The sequence below is a fragment of the Pseudoliparis swirei genome, chromosome 11, assembly GCF_029220125.1.
Source record: "Pseudoliparis swirei isolate HS2019 ecotype Mariana Trench chromosome 11, NWPU_hadal_v1, whole genome shotgun sequence".
NCBI classification, from domain to species: Eukaryota; Metazoa; Chordata; class Actinopteri; order Perciformes; family Liparidae; genus Pseudoliparis; species Pseudoliparis swirei.
Genome location: NC_079398.1, coordinates 7,289,995 through 7,308,322, shown reverse-complemented (window position 1 = coordinate 7,308,322; position 18,328 = coordinate 7,289,995). Strand labels below are relative to the sequence as shown.

The following is an 18,328-nucleotide window of genomic DNA, read 5'->3' as shown; positions in this document are numbered from 1 at the left end:
TAACCATGCAATTTGTACATTAGTATTGGGGACCCATTCAAATGACCACCTGTGGGTCGTTACATTGAAAACCCATCGGCATCGCCGGGCAAGTCTCTCCTCTATTAACACGTTTGCTGTACTGAATGGACAATGTGTTATTAATGCAGTGGCTTTATGTAATTGGCAAATCACACAGTGCAACCAGACCGTTCCTTGGGAAATGTGGAAACGACGATTAAATTATATCTTAAATTCATTTATTCCCATTCCTGTTTGCTCGTTGTGGCTCTTTTCTGTGCCATGCTAAAATATAAATTGGCTTCACGTGGGACTCTTTGTTTTTCCTTGTCTTTTAAAAAGTGAATTACCTTTGTACCAAGCGAGGCACCTGGAGCCACATCGTACCCCGACAGCTCCGCCCGTGCCCGCCGCTTTCCTCGCCTCGCTATACGTGGGTCTTTGCAGAGGACGGGGCAAACCTGCGATATATGCATAATGTATTGGCTCGTGGCATGTCGGGGTGGCAGGCTTTTGTCCAATTACCTGCACCGAATGGCAATTAGCATGTGAGGGAAGGAGGATGATGAGGGGTTAAAGTTTAAGGGGGGTGATAATGATGAAACCAGAGCCGATGGGGGCTTGGCCCCGTGCGCGCCGCTGATTTGGAGACGATCCCTGGCCCCGGCGCCCGCGGTGCTCCAACGGGCTCCTTCTCGGACATCCATAGATCATTAATCTAATTGGCTGGTTGCCGAGGGGATCGGAGACAGTTATGGACTGTTTTAATGGTAAATGGTATTGAAGACGGCGCTATCTGCCCCAATAACGGACGGCTGTTAACCGAGCTCAGTCTATCAAGGAGCTGTATTCCATGCTCCCTCCATTGATTTCAAGGCCGGTGTTTTGCATGATTGCTAACCGTTGGCCGCTCCGCTCTCTGCATGCCCAAAATCCCCCCCCCCCCCCCCCCATCTCCGTCTCGTGCCTTGTTCAACTCAAATGACATCTTTTAATTCATGACTGTCCCCATTCCTTGAATACTAATTTGAATAGACCGGATAAGTGGAAGGAATATGGTGGGGGGGGAACCTTTCCTGCCCCCCCCCCCCCTCTCCACACTAGCCTTCATTAAAAAGAAGAAGGGGTCATTTGGGTTCACACAGGCTCATTTCTTAATGATGTTTATAATGCCAAAGCTCCTCACATACTAATAGAGCTTGTGCGTGATTGTGAAAGGGGCTCTTAACCTTCCCTTGTCTTTCACTCCTGTCTCCTTGTCTGCGTGAAGTCGTGGCTATGTATGAGAATGTTCTTAAGTGTCCCACGCCTGGCTGCACCGGACGCGGCCATGTCAATAGCAACAGAAACTCCCACAGAAGGTAAGTGACAGCCTGCCGTGTATGGCACTGTCCATGTTGCACCCTTCTCTTTTTCTTTTTTTTCACCGTGGGATTTTTTGTACTTTAAATTTTTTTAATGTAATTTGTTTTCCCTCACATCATCTTTCTGTTTAATTATTGTCTAAAACCATTCTTCTTCTTTTTTTATACTTACATTTCTTTCGGTGTGTGGACAAGTCTCGCTTCTTATGTCGGTGGAGGAAGGGAATAATTAAAGTCGTTCAGCTGCTTAACAATCCCCACGGTGTCACCGAGACTGATTAGAATGCAGCAATTCACACCACGCGCAGCATAAATCATTTATCAACTGTGGAAAAAAGAAAGAAAGCGGCATCCATCAGGTGCAGGTTTTGAGCGAGGGAGAGAGTGAGAGAGAGAGAGTGAAATGGAAATAGAAGAGGGGGATGGTGGTGCGAGGTGACAGTGAGAGAGGAGTGTCACCCCCGCAGCAGATGCTCAGGGAGTCGGGTGCACAGCAGCAGCCATTAGCACCTCTCTGCCTCAGCCGGGGTGACAGGAGAAGGTGGCGACCCCGGGACGACCGGGACGCCTCTGTGCCGCCACCAAATAGCACGTGGTCACGCACGGTAAACTTTCACCTTTACTTGAAGAGAAGAGCCGATATATATATATATATATATATATATATATATATAAATACGCCTCTTCGTATGCCACTGCTTCACAACTCCAATACACGCTCTCGCACCTGCACACAGTCACCCACGTGTGATGATGATGATGATGATGATGATGATGACTGGTGTTCACGAGCACGGCTCGGCGCTGCCTCGGGGGCCATTGTCAGAGATCATTGTTTCAGCCGCCTCGATGGCGTTGACAGGCCGGATGGAGAATGATCGAGGTTAAGGATAACAACGTGAACTTGTGTCACTTCTGGTCAGTTCATTGTCATGAGGAGGTTTAACAGCCAGGGAACACGCTGTAGGTGTGTGTGTGAGTGTGTGTGCGTGAGTGTGTGTTTGTGTGTGTGCTTGGGTGCGTGTGTGCGCATGCGTGTACACGTGTGTCTGTTTAAGTGTGTATGTGAGTGTGTGTGCGTGAGTGTGTGTGTGTGTGTGCATGTGTGTGTTTGTAAGTGTGTGTGCCTGTGCGTGTGTGTGCGTGTGTGTGTGTCTGTTTTGTGCGTCCATGTGTGTGTGTTTGAGAGAAAGGAATACTCTTTTTCTTTTTCTTTTTTCTTTTTTTCAACAGTCACATTGTGAAGTGCATTTGTCCATGTGGGAATATCTACTCAGAGAATTACTTTGAGCCGTTCGACCAGAAACATGCAAGCTGTCGCCGATTGCGTTATTATTTCCAAGCATTAAAAGTACGGTGGCCGACGAGGGCGTGTGCGCTGCAGCGGCCCGGAAACAACGTTCCCATTGGAGGAGGAGACGCGCTGCAGCCTCAAAAACACACAAAACTAGTGCAGCACTTAAACGTGCTGCAACATGAAAATAAGAAAGACAAGACAACAGCAGCACGGCGCTGATACAGAAACAACGTCACAAACGCACGCCACCGGAGGTCCCTATTTATTTCTTTACTCCGAAGTCTTTTCCATGGCCTTTGTAAAAGGTCAAAGGTCAGCGCTCCCCCTTGAGGTCTGGACTGGATATAAGGCGCTCTGCTGCTCCTTTTGTTTTGTGGGGAGGGTTGTGCATTACCAGCGTGTTTGATGTTACAGTTTTTTTCGTTTGCTAAACGACAGTGGGCACAACTGGAGTCACATGTGCAAAACTCTAACTACAGTCTGCACAGCAGCAACAGTTCATGTGGACCACTCTAGTTTGTTTTTTTTTGCTTTGACACAGTTTTCAAAACTCTAACACTTATCCCATGACTTTAACCACAACCTGCACAACACTGAGGATCTACAGCACTTTGTTCAAATGCTAACACACTGCTGTCAACACTGTGAACCACACATTCAAAACGGAATAGAGTTCAGCTTGTGCCTTTCAAACACTGCTGATTGCAATTTCAGCTGAAAGCAGGTGTCTTGTTTTAGACTTGTTAGTGAACACACACACATATATATATATATATATTACAGTATATATAGGTAGAGCTCAGAAAGACTGATTTTGGAAATGGAACAAGAAGAAATAGGTTCGTGGAGAGGAGAAGGCAGGGAGAGGGGATGCGTGGAGGAAGACAAAGAGCTGTTATTCCAGATGAAATAAGGGCTCCACTTATAGACCATGTAATGTCGTGAACCATGGTCTCTCATTGAGAGAGGCAGGGTTGGGTGCAACAAAGTGTTTGGTCACCACCCACATGACCAAATGTCTCTTTTGAAGCCATGCGTGCCGCGGATGTGAGGACGAGGTCAGAGGACTGCCAGGATGGATCAGCCCTCCAGAAGGTTCTTCCCAGGTGGCAAGAGAGAACATGAGATGTGATGTTGATGACAACATGTACTGATGACTAGAGAGGGCAGGGATTAGCCTCAATTATTTGTTTGAATTACAGTATGTACTTTTAGTTTCTTTTTTTTTCTCATTCCCTGTAATTGTAAATTACTACAGACTATTGAAGCAAACTGCTAATTTTCATTTACCTTAAAGAATTGTTATGTTCTAAAATTTAATAAATCATGTGAAGAAATCACTCTTTTCTTTGAAGAAAATATTACTTTGTTTGAAGTCACTGAAATTGTTCAAACTGTAAAGATGAAAAGTTAGTATTTTCTGTATTGGTGTTGATCTCGTGTTTTTACTCTCCGTGTGTTCTGAGTGACAGTGTGTGTTTTCTCAGTGAGGGTTGTTCATAGTGTTTGGCTGCACTGAGCGTGATTTGAATCATGTGTTAAGAGTTGTGTTGCTTGGAATGAGTTTTGCAGGTGATGTGAACTGTTTAGCTCAGGTGACTGTTGGTAGTGCAGACTGTGGTTAGAGTTTTGCACATGTGACTCAGTTTGCCCGCGCTGTCGCTACAATCGAAAAAACAGTTGTGCCCGCTGTCGTTTAGCAATCGAAAAAAACTGTAATGCATTTATTTATTGTGGCTTCCTGCAGCCCCTTTTCCATTATTGTATTTGTTTTCTTTTTTTCATCTCTTTATTAATATTTTAAAGTGTGTTTCTTCTCATGCAAATCATGTTGGATGCAGTGCGTTAGCATACAAGTGATGGAAATGAGCCGTTCTAAATTTTAAGCGAGTACTTTCCAAACAAGTCATGGTAATATATATTTATTTTAGTTAAAACTTGATTTAACCAGGTGAAACCCATTGAGATTAAAAATCTCTTTTTCGAGGTTGACCTGGACAAGATAGGCAGCGACACAGGAAACACACAGTTACAAACAGAAAACACAGAACAAGACAAGTTAAAAAGAAACTACAAGTTAAGAGATAAGTGACATAACAGAGTTAATTTACCAAACATTTACATTGTTGGGAACCTGCTTCCATTTATTTTATTTTATATTTAAAAGTATCAGTTCTATATATTTATATATGTATATATACTGTATATATATATATATATATATATATATATGAGAAAAAGGGCTTTTGTGTACTCTGCACCCTCATCCTGGAACATGTTCCAGAATAATTTAAAACTCTAAGAACTGATACTTTATATATATATATATATATATAGATATAAATCTACCGGTGACCTCGGCTGACGAGCACTTGTAGCAGTATGTGCGTACCATGTGACAGCAAGGGGTTGGTTCCGGTCTGCAACTCAAAGGTCTTTTTTCTTCCAGTCTGTCGGGATGTCCCCTCGCTGCAGCCGAGAAGCTGGCCAAAGCCCAGGAGAAGCACCAGGGCTGCGATGTCCCCAAGTCCAACCAGGCCTCTGACCGAGTCTTAAGGTAGTCTTCACCTTTCACTCTCGTACACACATCACGCATGACGACTCTCTGCCACGATATGGCATGTAATGTTTCATTCTTACAGCTTTCAGGGCATCGTGACTGTGCAAGGTGTTCAAATAGGTTTAGTGCACCTGTGATCAGGATGTGATGTCTCGCTCCGTTTCTTGTGTTCAGCCATTGAGATTCTTCAGGTCTTGTGTTTTATGTTTATGTTTTATGTTTATGTTCCCCCGTCCTGCGAGAATACTTCCAAGAGGCTGCACGTTGTTTCCCTGCTCACTATTGAAGGCAGATCGTTTTATTAGATTTGAATGAAATTGGCCTCATTTATCACAAGCGAAGGAGGAGAGCCTTTTTTTTCTCAACGAGAGCTGCTTTGATTGTCATGAAAACGCAGCGATGAAAAAGTCATAACTAATTGTACATTTGATATTCATATTCAACTGGACATCATCAGCACTCGATCATGCATTTCCTTTTCGTTCCTGGTCTTAGATTGAGGACATAAATGCGTATCAGATGATGAAAGCCCATCAGAAGTATGCAAGTGTAATGAAAGGAATGGGGGGGAATTCATTTGGACTGTTTTGTATTGACGAGGAATGCAAAACACTTGTAGCTATTTTTATAAAGCAAGAGGAAGAAAACATCTGCGCTCTACTGTACCATCTCCCAGCATCATCCTCCATGTTGTAACCCTGGAGTATCGCAGGCTGCCTCTTCCCCTTTTGCCTCTGCCACATTCCCCCAGGGCAATATTGAGTGCCTCGGTTCAACTTCCACCCCCTGGTCATTTATTTTCCAGGCCTATGTGCTTTGTCAAACAACTGGACTATCCACAGTATGGTGACAAGAACAATGTTTCCACCAGCACGCCCCGCTCCAACTTGGCCAAGGAGCTGGAGAAGTACTCCAAGACCAGCTTCGACTACAGCGCCTTCGACGGCAGCAACAGCCACCAGGCGTACGGCAAACGGGCCATCGCACCCAAAGTCCACGGGCAGAGAGACTCCTCCCCCAAAGGACACGACGGTACTATTTCCTGTTCTTCCATTGAGTTCCTGTTAACATTATGAAGATTCCTTTGGGCCGCATCAACCAAACACATTTCAGGGTCTCGAAGAATCTGTTGTGGAATCCTTCGATGTACTGAATGCCAAATCTTATCGGCCATTTTTTGCACGAGTATTTAGTGTTTAATGCATGTAATGCTGCGTTCACACCAAAAGTGTTAGAGGGGGCGGGGCTTATCTCCCCGGCTTTACTCCGTGGAAACCGTTAACATATCCGCCATCCACCACAGACGAACTAACCACTGCTTCTAGTTCTGTTTATACTTTCGCAACTCGGCGTCGGGATTGTTTTTCTTGCCGAGCAATTCGCGCCGAACGCGGCGGCCGGCGAAGATTTTCGTCTAACGCAACCATTCGCATCTGGACGTTGACTTTGCATGGGATCTACTCGCGCGAAAATTTCCCAACACTTTTGGTGTGAACGCAGCATAACAATTCTTCTTCTTCTTCTTCTTCTTCTTTTTCTTCTTCTTCTTCTTCTTCTTGAATTAGTATCTTTCAGAAATCCTAAAATGTGGGCAGTAGTTAAATGGAAATGCATAAACTCGCTTCCTTCGGGGTAATCTGATGGGGAAACCCAGCTCAGCTCAATGTGCTCACCTTTATGAAGCCACGCGGCCCTCTTTTCATTTCCAATGTCTGTCTCCGCAGCCAAGCGCTACTGCAAGACCTCCAGCTCGGCCAGCAGCACCACCAGCACCTACGCCCCCAGCAGCAGCAGCAGCAGCCTGAGCTGCAGAGGAGGAGGAGGAGGGGGCCCGGAAGGCGGCCGGGGGGGCGGGGGCAGCAGCGCCAGCAGCACTTGCAGCAAGAGCAGCTTCGACTACAGCCACGACATGGAGGCCGCCCACATGGCGGCCACGGCCATCCTCAACCTGTCCACGCGCTGCCGGGAGATGCCCCACGGGATGGCGGGGAAGCCCCAGGACCTGTGCTCGCAGGTAGGCTCACTTCATATCTACCTCCTGTCCACCGAAAGGTCACACTTTATTAGGACCATCATGACTTAATGTGAGATTTACACCTAATCGTCATCATGCTCCATCATCATTAGTTACACATATGTTTAAAATGTTATTTTATCACTAGTTTGTGGCATGAAATCATTTGTTTGTGAATTGTATATTGTAAGTAACTTAAGTTAAATATTTGTCAATGATTACCAAATAATTTGTAAAACTTCTATAAGCATTAAATAGTCACAGTATTAACTATTTAAATAGCATTATATAATGTTCATAGATTGCAATACAAAATATGAATGAACCATTCTACAAAGTATTATTATATATTCTAATCAGTTGCAACTTGGTGAAAGCATCCAGTTAATGTTTATAGACAGTTTACAACCATCAACAATTTCTTAAAGATTTACGAATCTTTTTCTTATCATGTAAAGTGTGAAATAACATAAGCCATAGCTATACTAATAAGTACACATTATAAATGGTGGTTTCATTGTTTGTCGCCAGTTAAATAACTGTGATCACTCGTATTAACGGTGGTTATAAAGCAATGTTACACACATAAAGCAATGTTACACACATGTCCTGATGCGGCCTCACGTGACTCGTACATATTCTCCTGGTAAGACCCCGGCCTCCCGCTGCAGCCACCAGAATCCACTGACACATTATCTCTGTGCTTCCTCCATTACACTCATGCTGGCGCTGGGAACTGACAACGTTGGGGAGATTTCACACACACACACATTCCATTAGAGATCCGGGGGCTGTGTCTTACACTCGGGGGCTCGCCAGGGCCTCTTTTTTTATTATTTTATTTTCCATCTGGGGATCAGATAGGAGCCGGACGAGGCGCCGCTTGACACGGTCGTGAGCCCAGCGTGTCATTTCTGAGCAGATAAGGTGACGGTGTTTCCATATTATCTGAGGCCAGATGCTGAGAGAGAGAGAGGGAGAGAGAGAGAGAGAGAGAGAGAGGGAGAGAGAGAGAGACAGCAAATCGGGGAGGTTGGTGCAAGAAATGACGGCGAGCAGGTGAGGTTATGACGGGTGAGAATCTGAGAGGGGGGGGGGGGCATGATGTGAGAATGCCTGGAGATGGGAAGAGAGCCCAGCGGAGGGCAAGTGCCGGCTTATTATTGCCAATGTTGACAGCAGAGACTTCCAGTTAATGAGAGTCAGGAGAGAGAAGAAAAAAAGCTATAAGCAAAAGGGAAACTAAATGAAGTTGGCGGGAACAAACGCCGAAAGCAGTCCGGACTTCCTGGTGTCCCTCTGCTGCTTCGGGGCCAGGCGGGCAGGATGCTCTCAGGGCCGCATGGGGGAGACGGGAAGACTTCAGAGGTTTCTTTTTTCCTTCTTCTTCTTCCTCTTTCATCTCCACAACTCACCTCGTGGCACACGCCGTTCCTTTCTCCGTCTTTATGAAAACCTCACACTCTCACATCTTCGCGCCTCCTTGGTTTTTTCTCGTCGCCTGTTCCTTTGTCTTCTTCGCCTGCACGTCGAATTTATTCAACCCAAAGTGTCATTTTCTCCTCTCAACGTCTGAGATAGTTTCATTTGAATAAATGCTCATTGCACCGCCTGGCTCCCAAAACCAAAAATCCTGTTCTAGAACGTCACACTTTTCAAGTATTATATTTATCAGTTACATTTGCAAATATTTATGATTCACTTTTCAAAAACCACGTGAAGCACTCGGCATAAATCAGATCCACCTCACAGCACTTATTTAAAGAAAGAATATGTCACTATTTCCCAAAACAAGTTGAGTTTTCATCAAAGCTGAATTATGACTAGTGTGTTAACTGGATTCCCAATTCATCTGAGTACACAAGTCCAACTTGCCCCAAATAACGATATTGCTTGACGAAAATAAAAAAAGTGATACAAAATAGGAGAGAGATGCAAATATATATAAATATTTATGGAATGGAAGGACATACTTGGCATTTCAGCCACCGCACTAAGTTGGTTTAAATCCTATTTATCAGATCGGTCTCAGTTTGTATTTGTAAACGATGACGCCTCGATAACCACCAACGTTAGTCATGGAGTTCCACAAGGTTCTGTGCTTGGACCCATTTTATTTACCTTATACATGATTACTTTGGGCAATATTATCAGGAAACACTCCATAAACTTTCATTGTTTTGCAGATGATACTCAATTATATCAGTGGCGGGCCGTGGGCCTGGGGCCTGGGCCTTCAGTGAGGTCCTACACAGTCCCACCCGAATTAATCCACCTCTTATTACTATCATTATGATGCCATGGCTCTTGACCAGGGCTCAATACGTCGATCACGGCGTAGTATTGGTAGATCGCATGACATTAAAAAAAATTGGCCCGCCCCCGTCATTTTCTCTATAGCACGTCTTTGTTCATTTATTAAACTAAACAGCCGTCTGATGTTGATCGTATCTACACAACAGCATGTCATTTCTCTCGGCTCTCCGTCTCGCCCGCTGCAGAATGCGCGCATCGGGACGGAGAAAAAGAAGAAAAAAGTCACTTGCACTCGTTTGTTCACTAAACAGGGCATTGTCGCACCCAAAGCAGATTTCAAGTATATGCTCGACCAAATCGACATCTTCTCCTCCTTCCGCCATTGTGGGTTGAAAAAACAGCTTTGTAGTCCGCGAATTAATTCCTTTATCAAATTCAGTTTCCTAGTTCTGAGGTTTTACATCTACCTGCCCATAGGACCCGCCTCTCAATATTGGTAATCCAATCAAAAGACATGCAGCACTCCGCCTGCTAGCTGGCTCCTGTGCCGCTTCCGGGGCCTTCGAGAAGGCCTAGAGGAGCCAACTCTAAAGCTGATTGGTTGACACAACATCGTCATTCCCATTCACTTGAAGCTACCAGCGCCTTCAATGTTGATTCTGAAGGCCTAAGGGCAGATGTTAGCCCCCTGGCAACACACGATGGCTGAATATGATTGGATAAAAGATCTAACATAAAGACCAGCCCTCCAAATCTCAACCTGGCGCTGGCAGCAGCGCAACCAAGAGGAACGCTATGAAATTAAGAGAATAACTCTTACTCTGGGAAATAATTGAATACATATTTGTGGGGAAATATATTTAGAAAAAAATATATATTCTGATGATGTTTAGGCCAGCAGAGAAGGCCTTGCTGGCCCTGACGGCCCGCCACTGAATTATATCTATCTATCAAACCAGAAGACACCAACCAGCTCACTAAACCTCAAGCATGTCTGAAAGACATAAGAACATGGATGACATGCAACTTCCTGATGTTAAGACAAAACTGAAGCTTTTTTACTCGGTATCTGAAGCCTCCCGCCTGGAGCGCCGGCCTCCTGTCATGGCGCTGCTGATGTACCTCGGGATGTTGTATATGTACAGATTGTAAAGCCCACTGTGGCAAAATTAGTACTGTGTCATATTGGGCTATATTAAATAAACCGAATTGAATTGAATTGAAGACACTCACCAGGATCGAGACAGGAACGTTGAGAATAGCTGTGATTCAAATGCTGATGCATACGATAGCAAGTGTTTTTTGATGCTGGAGGACGGTACAGTCGACATACTGTCTGTTCAATGCGTCACAGTGTACAGACTGTAAAGCCCACTGTGGCAAATTCGTAATTTGTGATATTGGGCTTTATCAAATATACTGCATTGAGTTTAATACTGTTGTGGTATCCATAATATAGGCGGACAGCTTTCCTGCTGGAGTTAGGGCTACCGAGATGATATTCAATTATTCAATATTACTAACTTTAAGAAATATGCGGGAGTCCACCAATAACCAGCTCAAGTATACGCCACTATGTCCTTAACTCTGTCCTTTGTCCAATGGTCTAACAACTACAATCATATTTGTTGGTGTTTAGTCTTTTAAAAACTATCATTTCTACTGTGGTCAACAAGCAGAAATGGAGGCAAGAAGCTGTATGAAAGGGGAGGCAGCACCATGGGTTACATTTATATAACCACAAGGACACTAAATGAGATGTATACAAGCATGTTGTTGTTGTTGTTTGATACGTTACAACAATGCAGTGAAGCACAGAGAAAGAGATGGAATGATATTGAACTATACACCGTCTGTTAAAGGAAGTTGATTATTCAGTTATGACATAACACCAATATGGCGTTGAATGGTAATGTGGTCGTTGGGCCCCATCCTTCTTTGACTCCACTGCCTCATTGTTTTGCCAAGTTCTGTAAAAATGGAAATACAAATCAGTCAGGACATTTATATTACATCAAAGGTCAAGGTAATATTACATTATTGGATTTTATTACATTTTAAGGAAGTAACTAGCCACCTAATTGACTTCCTGTTCCAGTGGTAACAACATTATGCCATGTCATGGAAAATATAAGAACTCCTTGAAGAAAAGTGCAACGTTTTAAAACCCTTAATAGAAGCTGTTATTTGTTATTGAGCAACGCTGGCGCAGTAATAAATCCCAAACAGACTTCACTCAAAGACACACACAGGCCTCCATGAAATAGAGAAACTTCTCAAGAATGCTTGACGAGAAGGGAGTCACCAGTGAGCCGGCGGAGTGACCTCTCACGCTCTGGCAACGGAGGTCACGGGGGTCACGGGAGAGGCCAGCGCTAGAAGGGGCAGTCTCTCTTCACACACTGTCCTCGTTAATTGGAGACGAAGGGGCTGGCCCCCCTTAATTGGACGGTGACACACAATACGTGCTGGGTGCTAGTGAGAATGTGCTCACCTGTGTGCGCGCATCACGGCTGAGCGATGCGCTCGCCACTCGCTGTGAGCGCTGCGCATGCAGACAGCATTTAACGGAGCGGAGCAGCGCGTGCGCGCTGATCGCTCTTTTAATGAAGTATCGCTACTAAAAATATGCTAAATCACATCGTTTTTAACGTACGGGTACTTTGTTAGTATCGATACACCGTGCAGCGTGACAGCAGCAGATGTAGCGGACTAACATTCAAGCTAACCTAACTTCCCAAACGCTGTGGACATCTGAACGCTGATTGGCCGAGACGCGACACGTCCCATCAAATATGTTCTATTGCGAAGAGCACCACTCCACATTTTTTCCGCGTCTCACTGCAATCTCAACGGCAGCGGGCCAGGTGAAAAAAAAAAAATCGGAACGCGTCTCTGGTATTGTTCAGGGGGCCGGTCCAAATGGGGAGGCGGGCCGTAGTTTGGGGACCACTTGGTCTAGACGGTTGCTATTGTAAAAGTTCAGCCTTATAGTGACCGAGCTGTCTCCATTTGTCTCGCATAGTTCCCAACTTACTTTATCCTATTTTTTATTATTTAAAGATATTTTTTCTTCGCTAATAACCCAGCAGTCATATTGTTTACTCCCCCCCCCCCATCTACATTCTCTATATGCGTTTAAGTCGATGTGCGTCACAGAGGTTTTGGCTTCAGACACCAGGAGAATCCACCCCTAGGGACACTGTCGGCTGGAATCAGCATTCGAGCGGGCTTTCCTTCTTGTGAAAGGAGGAGGAGGAGGAGATGGGGAGGATAGGGAGTCAGATAGAGGCATGTTGATGAGAGTCGGGACACAAACATGCACACATCAACCAAAAAAAAACAAGCCTTCTAAGGCCACGAGGCCGGGTGTCCATGAGAGAAGCTCCAGACGCCTCCACCAGGGGGCCAAAGCCCAGGCTCTCCTGAGGTGGCCCACTTAGTTCCACCGCACAGTATCGCTGCCTCTATTTTTGGGACTGCAGCAATCAGTCTCGTTGCAGCCACTGCTGCTCGTCTCTGCTCTCAACGCCACCCTCTAACCCTCAACCCCGGCCCCCCTGTGATGTCCTCTCACATCAGGCTCACACACACACAGACATGCACATAAGATAAGATAAGATAAGATATATAAGATAAGATATATACTTTTATTAATCCCCAAGGGGAAATTAGTTCTCTGCATTTAACCCATCCTTAGTTATTAAGGAGCAGTGGGCTGCAATGATGCGCCCGGGAAGCAACTGGGGGTTCAGTGCCTTGCTTAAGGACACTTCGACTGCTTACTATGGGGAGAGCCGGGATCGAACCGACAACCTTAGGGTTGCAGGACGACCCCCTTACCCCACTGAGCTACAGCCGCCCCCACATGCACACACGCACACTTCTAACTGCACAGAATAGTGGGATGGAAAGAAACGAGAGAGAGAGAGAGAGAGAGAGAGAGAGAGAGAGAGAGAGAGAGAGAGAGGTTCACAGCGACATGCGCTCGTTCACTGATGAGCCGCTCTTCTTGTGTGAGTGTCACACCACATCGCCACGTGTCGAATGTTTCAACCCAGACTGACAAGTAAATGTTCTCCGCTACAGCTTTACAACACACAGAAAAATAATGGTTCTTAAATGGTTCTTTAAAAAGCTTTGTGGTTCTACGAAGATCCATCACCTACTGAAGAACCATGCTTTCATTTGAGACACCTTTATAGGTTCTTTGAAGAACTCTTTAAGGAAATGGTTCTTCAAAGAACCCTGGTTTGAAAGGTTCTTTGTGGAACCAAAAAAGGTTCTTCATGGCATCACCCTGAAGAACCTTTTTCCGTTCCAGATGGCACCTTACATTTATCTGTGTGCAGCCTCTGATGCTAGAATATGAATTTGACTGCTATAATCAGAAACTCTCGCCTCTCTTTCATCCCACTTTCCAGAGCCCGGGTCAAGACGTCGATGAGAACGGGACGTTGGACCTGAGTATGAGCAAGCGTCTGTGCAGCGGCGGCGGAGGAGGGGACTCGGTGCTCACCCCTCTGGAGCCCATGTCCCCCCAGAGGCAGGCCGCCCTGCTGGGCTCCCGCTGCTACGGCATGGGGGACGCCGCCGACTGCTGGGACCTCCCAGTAGACTACACCAAGATCAAACACATCGACGAGGACGAGAAAGAGGTGAAGGGGGGAGCGACCAGGAGGATGTTGGGAATACACTCATGTCTGGTTCACACGTATTTATGTTATGTTCAGTCGGTATCTTTCAAATATAGGGGGCGTTTCAAGGTTGAGTCGCCTTGAATCGAATTCTGCTACTTGAAGCAGAACACATTTAGTTATCACTCGTATGCATAACAATGTTTCATTTTTGACCATAAGACTCTCACATATTGACTTTACTTGTAGTCACATGACATATATCCTTCTGTCCATCCTGGAGAGGGATCCTCCTCTGCTGCTATGCTGAAGGTTTCTTGCCTGTAAAAGTTTTTTCCCTGATCCGATGTGAGGTCAAAAGTCAGGGATGCCGTATGTGTACAGATTGTAAAGCCCGCTATGGAAAATTCAGAATGTGTGATATTGGGCTGTATAAAATAAACTGAATTGAAGACAATCACCAGGGTCGAGACCGAAACGTTGAACATGACGCAAATGCTGCTCATAAAGCAGTAGTCTTGATCGCGTGTGGTTTGTGATGGACTGGTAGGCGGTACAGTCGGCGTATGTCTTGTTCAATGCGTCTCAGCCCAAATGGTTTCCCTCCGAGCCGTTGATTCAACATTTGCATTGCCGTCTTGATTGTCTTCCAGGTTTGGCACCTCCGTGTCTCGTGCGCCGTTTTGGAATCGTTAGAAAGTCGTATGCGAGGGAAACCTAATGAATCTGCATGTTAATTGATGTCAGCATTGCCATGCACAGAGGTATCCGCTCTGTTTGCATCATGCCGGCTTTCTGTTTTTACATTTCCGCTCCTCTCCAAAAAAATGAATTATGCAAAGTAGCACCTTGGGAGGGAATCGGAATAGCTCATCTCATCAAAGAACTGCTGGAAATCAATGCAGCACTGCTGGGTGCGCCTGCACACACAGACACACACACAGACACACACACACACACACACACACACACACACACACACACGCATCCCTGTCGGTGTATGTGCAGGATGTGAATATTTATGTGCGAGCGTGTGTGTCTGTGCCCAGGTCTCTTTGGGAGTGCGTCTGCGTGGATGTGCGAGCTCCATCCCCAGCCTATGTATGCACATGTCGTCCTCCTTCCTGTCTGCCTCTCAGCCTGCGCTCCCTTTAATTGGAGGCGCTCGCTGGCTGACCCAGCATCACACGCTCGGAGACAGCTTGAGCGCCGGATAATTTGGGCTGGATGTAGGCCCGTCTCCTTATGGGCATTACTGTACGTACACTGTGAGCGCGAAAGAAAAGAATCAGGATTTTTTGGGGGTATTTTTTATTTTATTTTTTGTGCATAGGCAGCCGCCTTGCCCCAGCTTGCAAGCACTGCAGACAAAGCACAGCCTGGCACGGAACGGCATGGCTCGGCTGGGCCAGCAGCGCTCTGACGCTGCGCTGCAGTGCCATCTAGCAGGCTGGCGAGAGCACAGCAGGTCGACTCTTCTTGAATGATCTGTTCTCGCACACAAGGCAGAACATGTGCAAACCGCACACACACACTGACACACACACATGTTTGGCTCTGAGTCATTATTTCCTCAGGGGATCTATTTTCTTGCTCTGTTAGACTGACAGGTGAGGCTCAATCGTCACACAGGCTCAACCATTAGCATTGAAGTTGACAAGACTCTGGTGTGTATGTGTGTGTGTTTGTGTGTGTGTGTGTGTGTGCTGTTCTCTCGTTATGAGTTTCATCATGTGCCGGTTAATGAAATCCTTTCTAACTGACAGCGGAGCGCGTGTGTTGTTTAATAACTGCACACGAGCATGATTTTATGAATGTGTAACGATGGAGCGAGAGACTCAAATGAATCCATCTTCATCTATCGTCATCCCTCTCTTCCCCTTCCCCTCGTCTCTTCTCAGCCGGACGACCTGGACCCCTTCCACGACCTGCTGGACGAGCGCTCCTACACCGCTGACATCAACATGCCCAGCCCCAAGCCCAAGTACGCCCACTGCAAGGAGAGCAAGAAGGACCTGATCACGTAAGAGCCCTCCTCCAAACGGCCCCCCGCTGTTCCTCCCATCCACTTGACCACACTCCCCCCCGCCCCCCCTCATCGTATTTCTTTCTCTTGTTTTCATCCTTTCTCTTTGCTCCATCTGGAACCAAAAATGGTCCTTCAGAGTGATGCCATAGAAGAACCATTTCTGGTTCCACAAAAGAACTTTCAAACCAGGGTTTAAAGAACCATTTCCTTAAAGAGTTCATTAAATAACCTATAAAGGTGTCTCAAAGAACCTTTAGAAAATGGTTCTTTAAGGCACCATTTTCGGTTCCACAAAAAACTTTCAAACCAGGGTTCTGTAAAGAACCATTTCCTTATAGTTCTTCAAAGAACTTATAATAATGCCTCAAAAGAAAGAATGGTTCTTCAGAAGGCGATGACTCTACGTAGAACCACAAAGCCTTTTAAAGAACCATTTAAGAACCATTATTTTTCTGTGTGCCCTGCTCTCTCTCCCTCCTCACCATCCGGTGCTGCTGGCCTTGCTCCATGACTTTTTATTTCACCGCTTTATCCATTTGTCCACACCAATCTCAGGGTTGGCACATTCCTCTGATGACAGTCGTCCCCTCTTTTGATGCCTCATCCTTCTAAGACACAACACTAGGTGACCAGAGTAGCTGATCTCAGTGAACCGTGATTACGATCACAGACAGTGGAGCTAAACTGGAAACAATGAAAAACAATCAATCTCCCCCTCCCACCTTTTTCTAACATGTTCACATTTCCTCCTCCTTCCCTTTGGGCTTGTCAATCTGTCTATTTTCCCGGTGGCAGATGTCCCACATCGGGGTTTGATGGAAGTGGTCACTCGACGAGCAATTTGGCCTCATGTCGAAGGTCTTCCTTTTCTCCTGGTGGATTTATCGTTTTCAGCTTACCTCGACTGGGCTGTCAAACACCTGGCGGCAGAGTGTCTCTCTCTCTCTCTCTCTCTCTCTCTTTGACTATTGGGGACTTGACATGCCGACTCAAGGGCATCAAATCAGACAAAATTAATTAAAGACTGGCCGCATGCTCGTTTTTTAGGCTAAACCTTGTGGATGAAGTTATTTCTCAATGGGCCGGCCGTAAAGCCCTCAAAGCCGATGTTATTCGGTCCTCCGGACCCTTCCCACAATGCAATGCAGACTAAGCATTTGCCATTTAGAGTTGCCACATGCCGTGTGTGGTGAGTTTGCGAGGGCTGCAGTCTGGAGGCGGACGCGGCTGCACGTACATCAGATTTCCGCTCAAAACACACTTGCGGTTCCAGCTAAGTTGTAGTCTTTGAACACAACCCCATATGTTAATCCATGATGTTTTATTCACTCCCGTCCCGTTTGAAGTTAGACTGCAGAGCCCAATGCGAGAAAAAACAAGACTTCCTTGTTGTTGCATATGAATTAAAATACTCAGAGGGTTAACTTATTTAAATCAGCTCCCTGCACTTGCATCATGGCTTCTTTTTTTAAATTGAATTTGTTTGCATTTCCTGGTTGATGCTTTATGTATGCATGTGTTTTTTAAAGGTCTGAGTGTGGTCTCAGAGATTACTTTGTGACTAATGCCCCACTGGTTGTATTTCTCAGTCTCTCAGGTTGTCCTTTAGCTGATAAAAGCATTCGAAGTATGCTGGCCAACAACGCACAAGAGCTCAAGTAAGGCGTGAGATGATTCACTGATAATATGTTTGATTTGTGTGTCTCGCTCATCCTGCCAAGGTCCGGCTTATTAGAGTTAGTGCACAGAGCGTCAGGTGAGCATAGTCGGCTGCTCAGACATGGAGCTTCAGTTCACAGCTGATGTAGTCAACAAAGCCCTTAAAAAGAACCAAACTACTGATCCTTCCAGCAAGTACCGATATGCAGGGTTCGTACGGTCATGGAAAACCTGGAAACGTCATGGATTTTAAAATGGTTATTTTCAGGTCTGGAAAAGTCCCAAAATGTTTGGAAAAGTCATGGAAATGTGTTATATTCAAACATTTATTTGAATATGTATTTTTCTCATTCATTTGTCATTTAAGGTATACTCCTGTATACACCGAGATTTCATATGATGATTGGTCATGGAAATTTATTTTAAAATCATGGGAAAATCCTGGAAATCCATTGGTCAACATGTTTATGGACCCTGGATATTTACATATATATATATATACATATATAAAT

General features: G+C 45.5%; 1 protein-coding gene across 1 annotated transcript in view; it reads left to right on the top strand.

Annotated features, from left to right (window-relative positions):
• myt1lb (myelin transcription factor 1-like, b) overlaps positions 1-18,328 on the top strand; it is a 92,475-nt gene that overhangs the window by 58,624 nt on the left and 15,523 nt on the right. Inside the window, exons 9-15 of the mRNA XM_056426714.1 lie at positions 1,271-1,361; positions 5,111-5,218; positions 6,027-6,253; positions 6,946-7,235; positions 13,916-14,149; positions 16,030-16,151; positions 17,747-17,815. Of these exons, the coding sequence (XP_056282689.1) occupies positions 1,271-1,361; positions 5,111-5,218; positions 6,027-6,253; positions 6,946-7,235; positions 13,916-14,149; positions 16,030-16,151; positions 17,747-17,815 (1,141 nt within the window). The remainder of the gene's footprint in view (positions 1-1,270; positions 1,362-5,110; positions 5,219-6,026; positions 6,254-6,945; positions 7,236-13,915; positions 14,150-16,029; positions 16,152-17,746; positions 17,816-18,328) is intronic.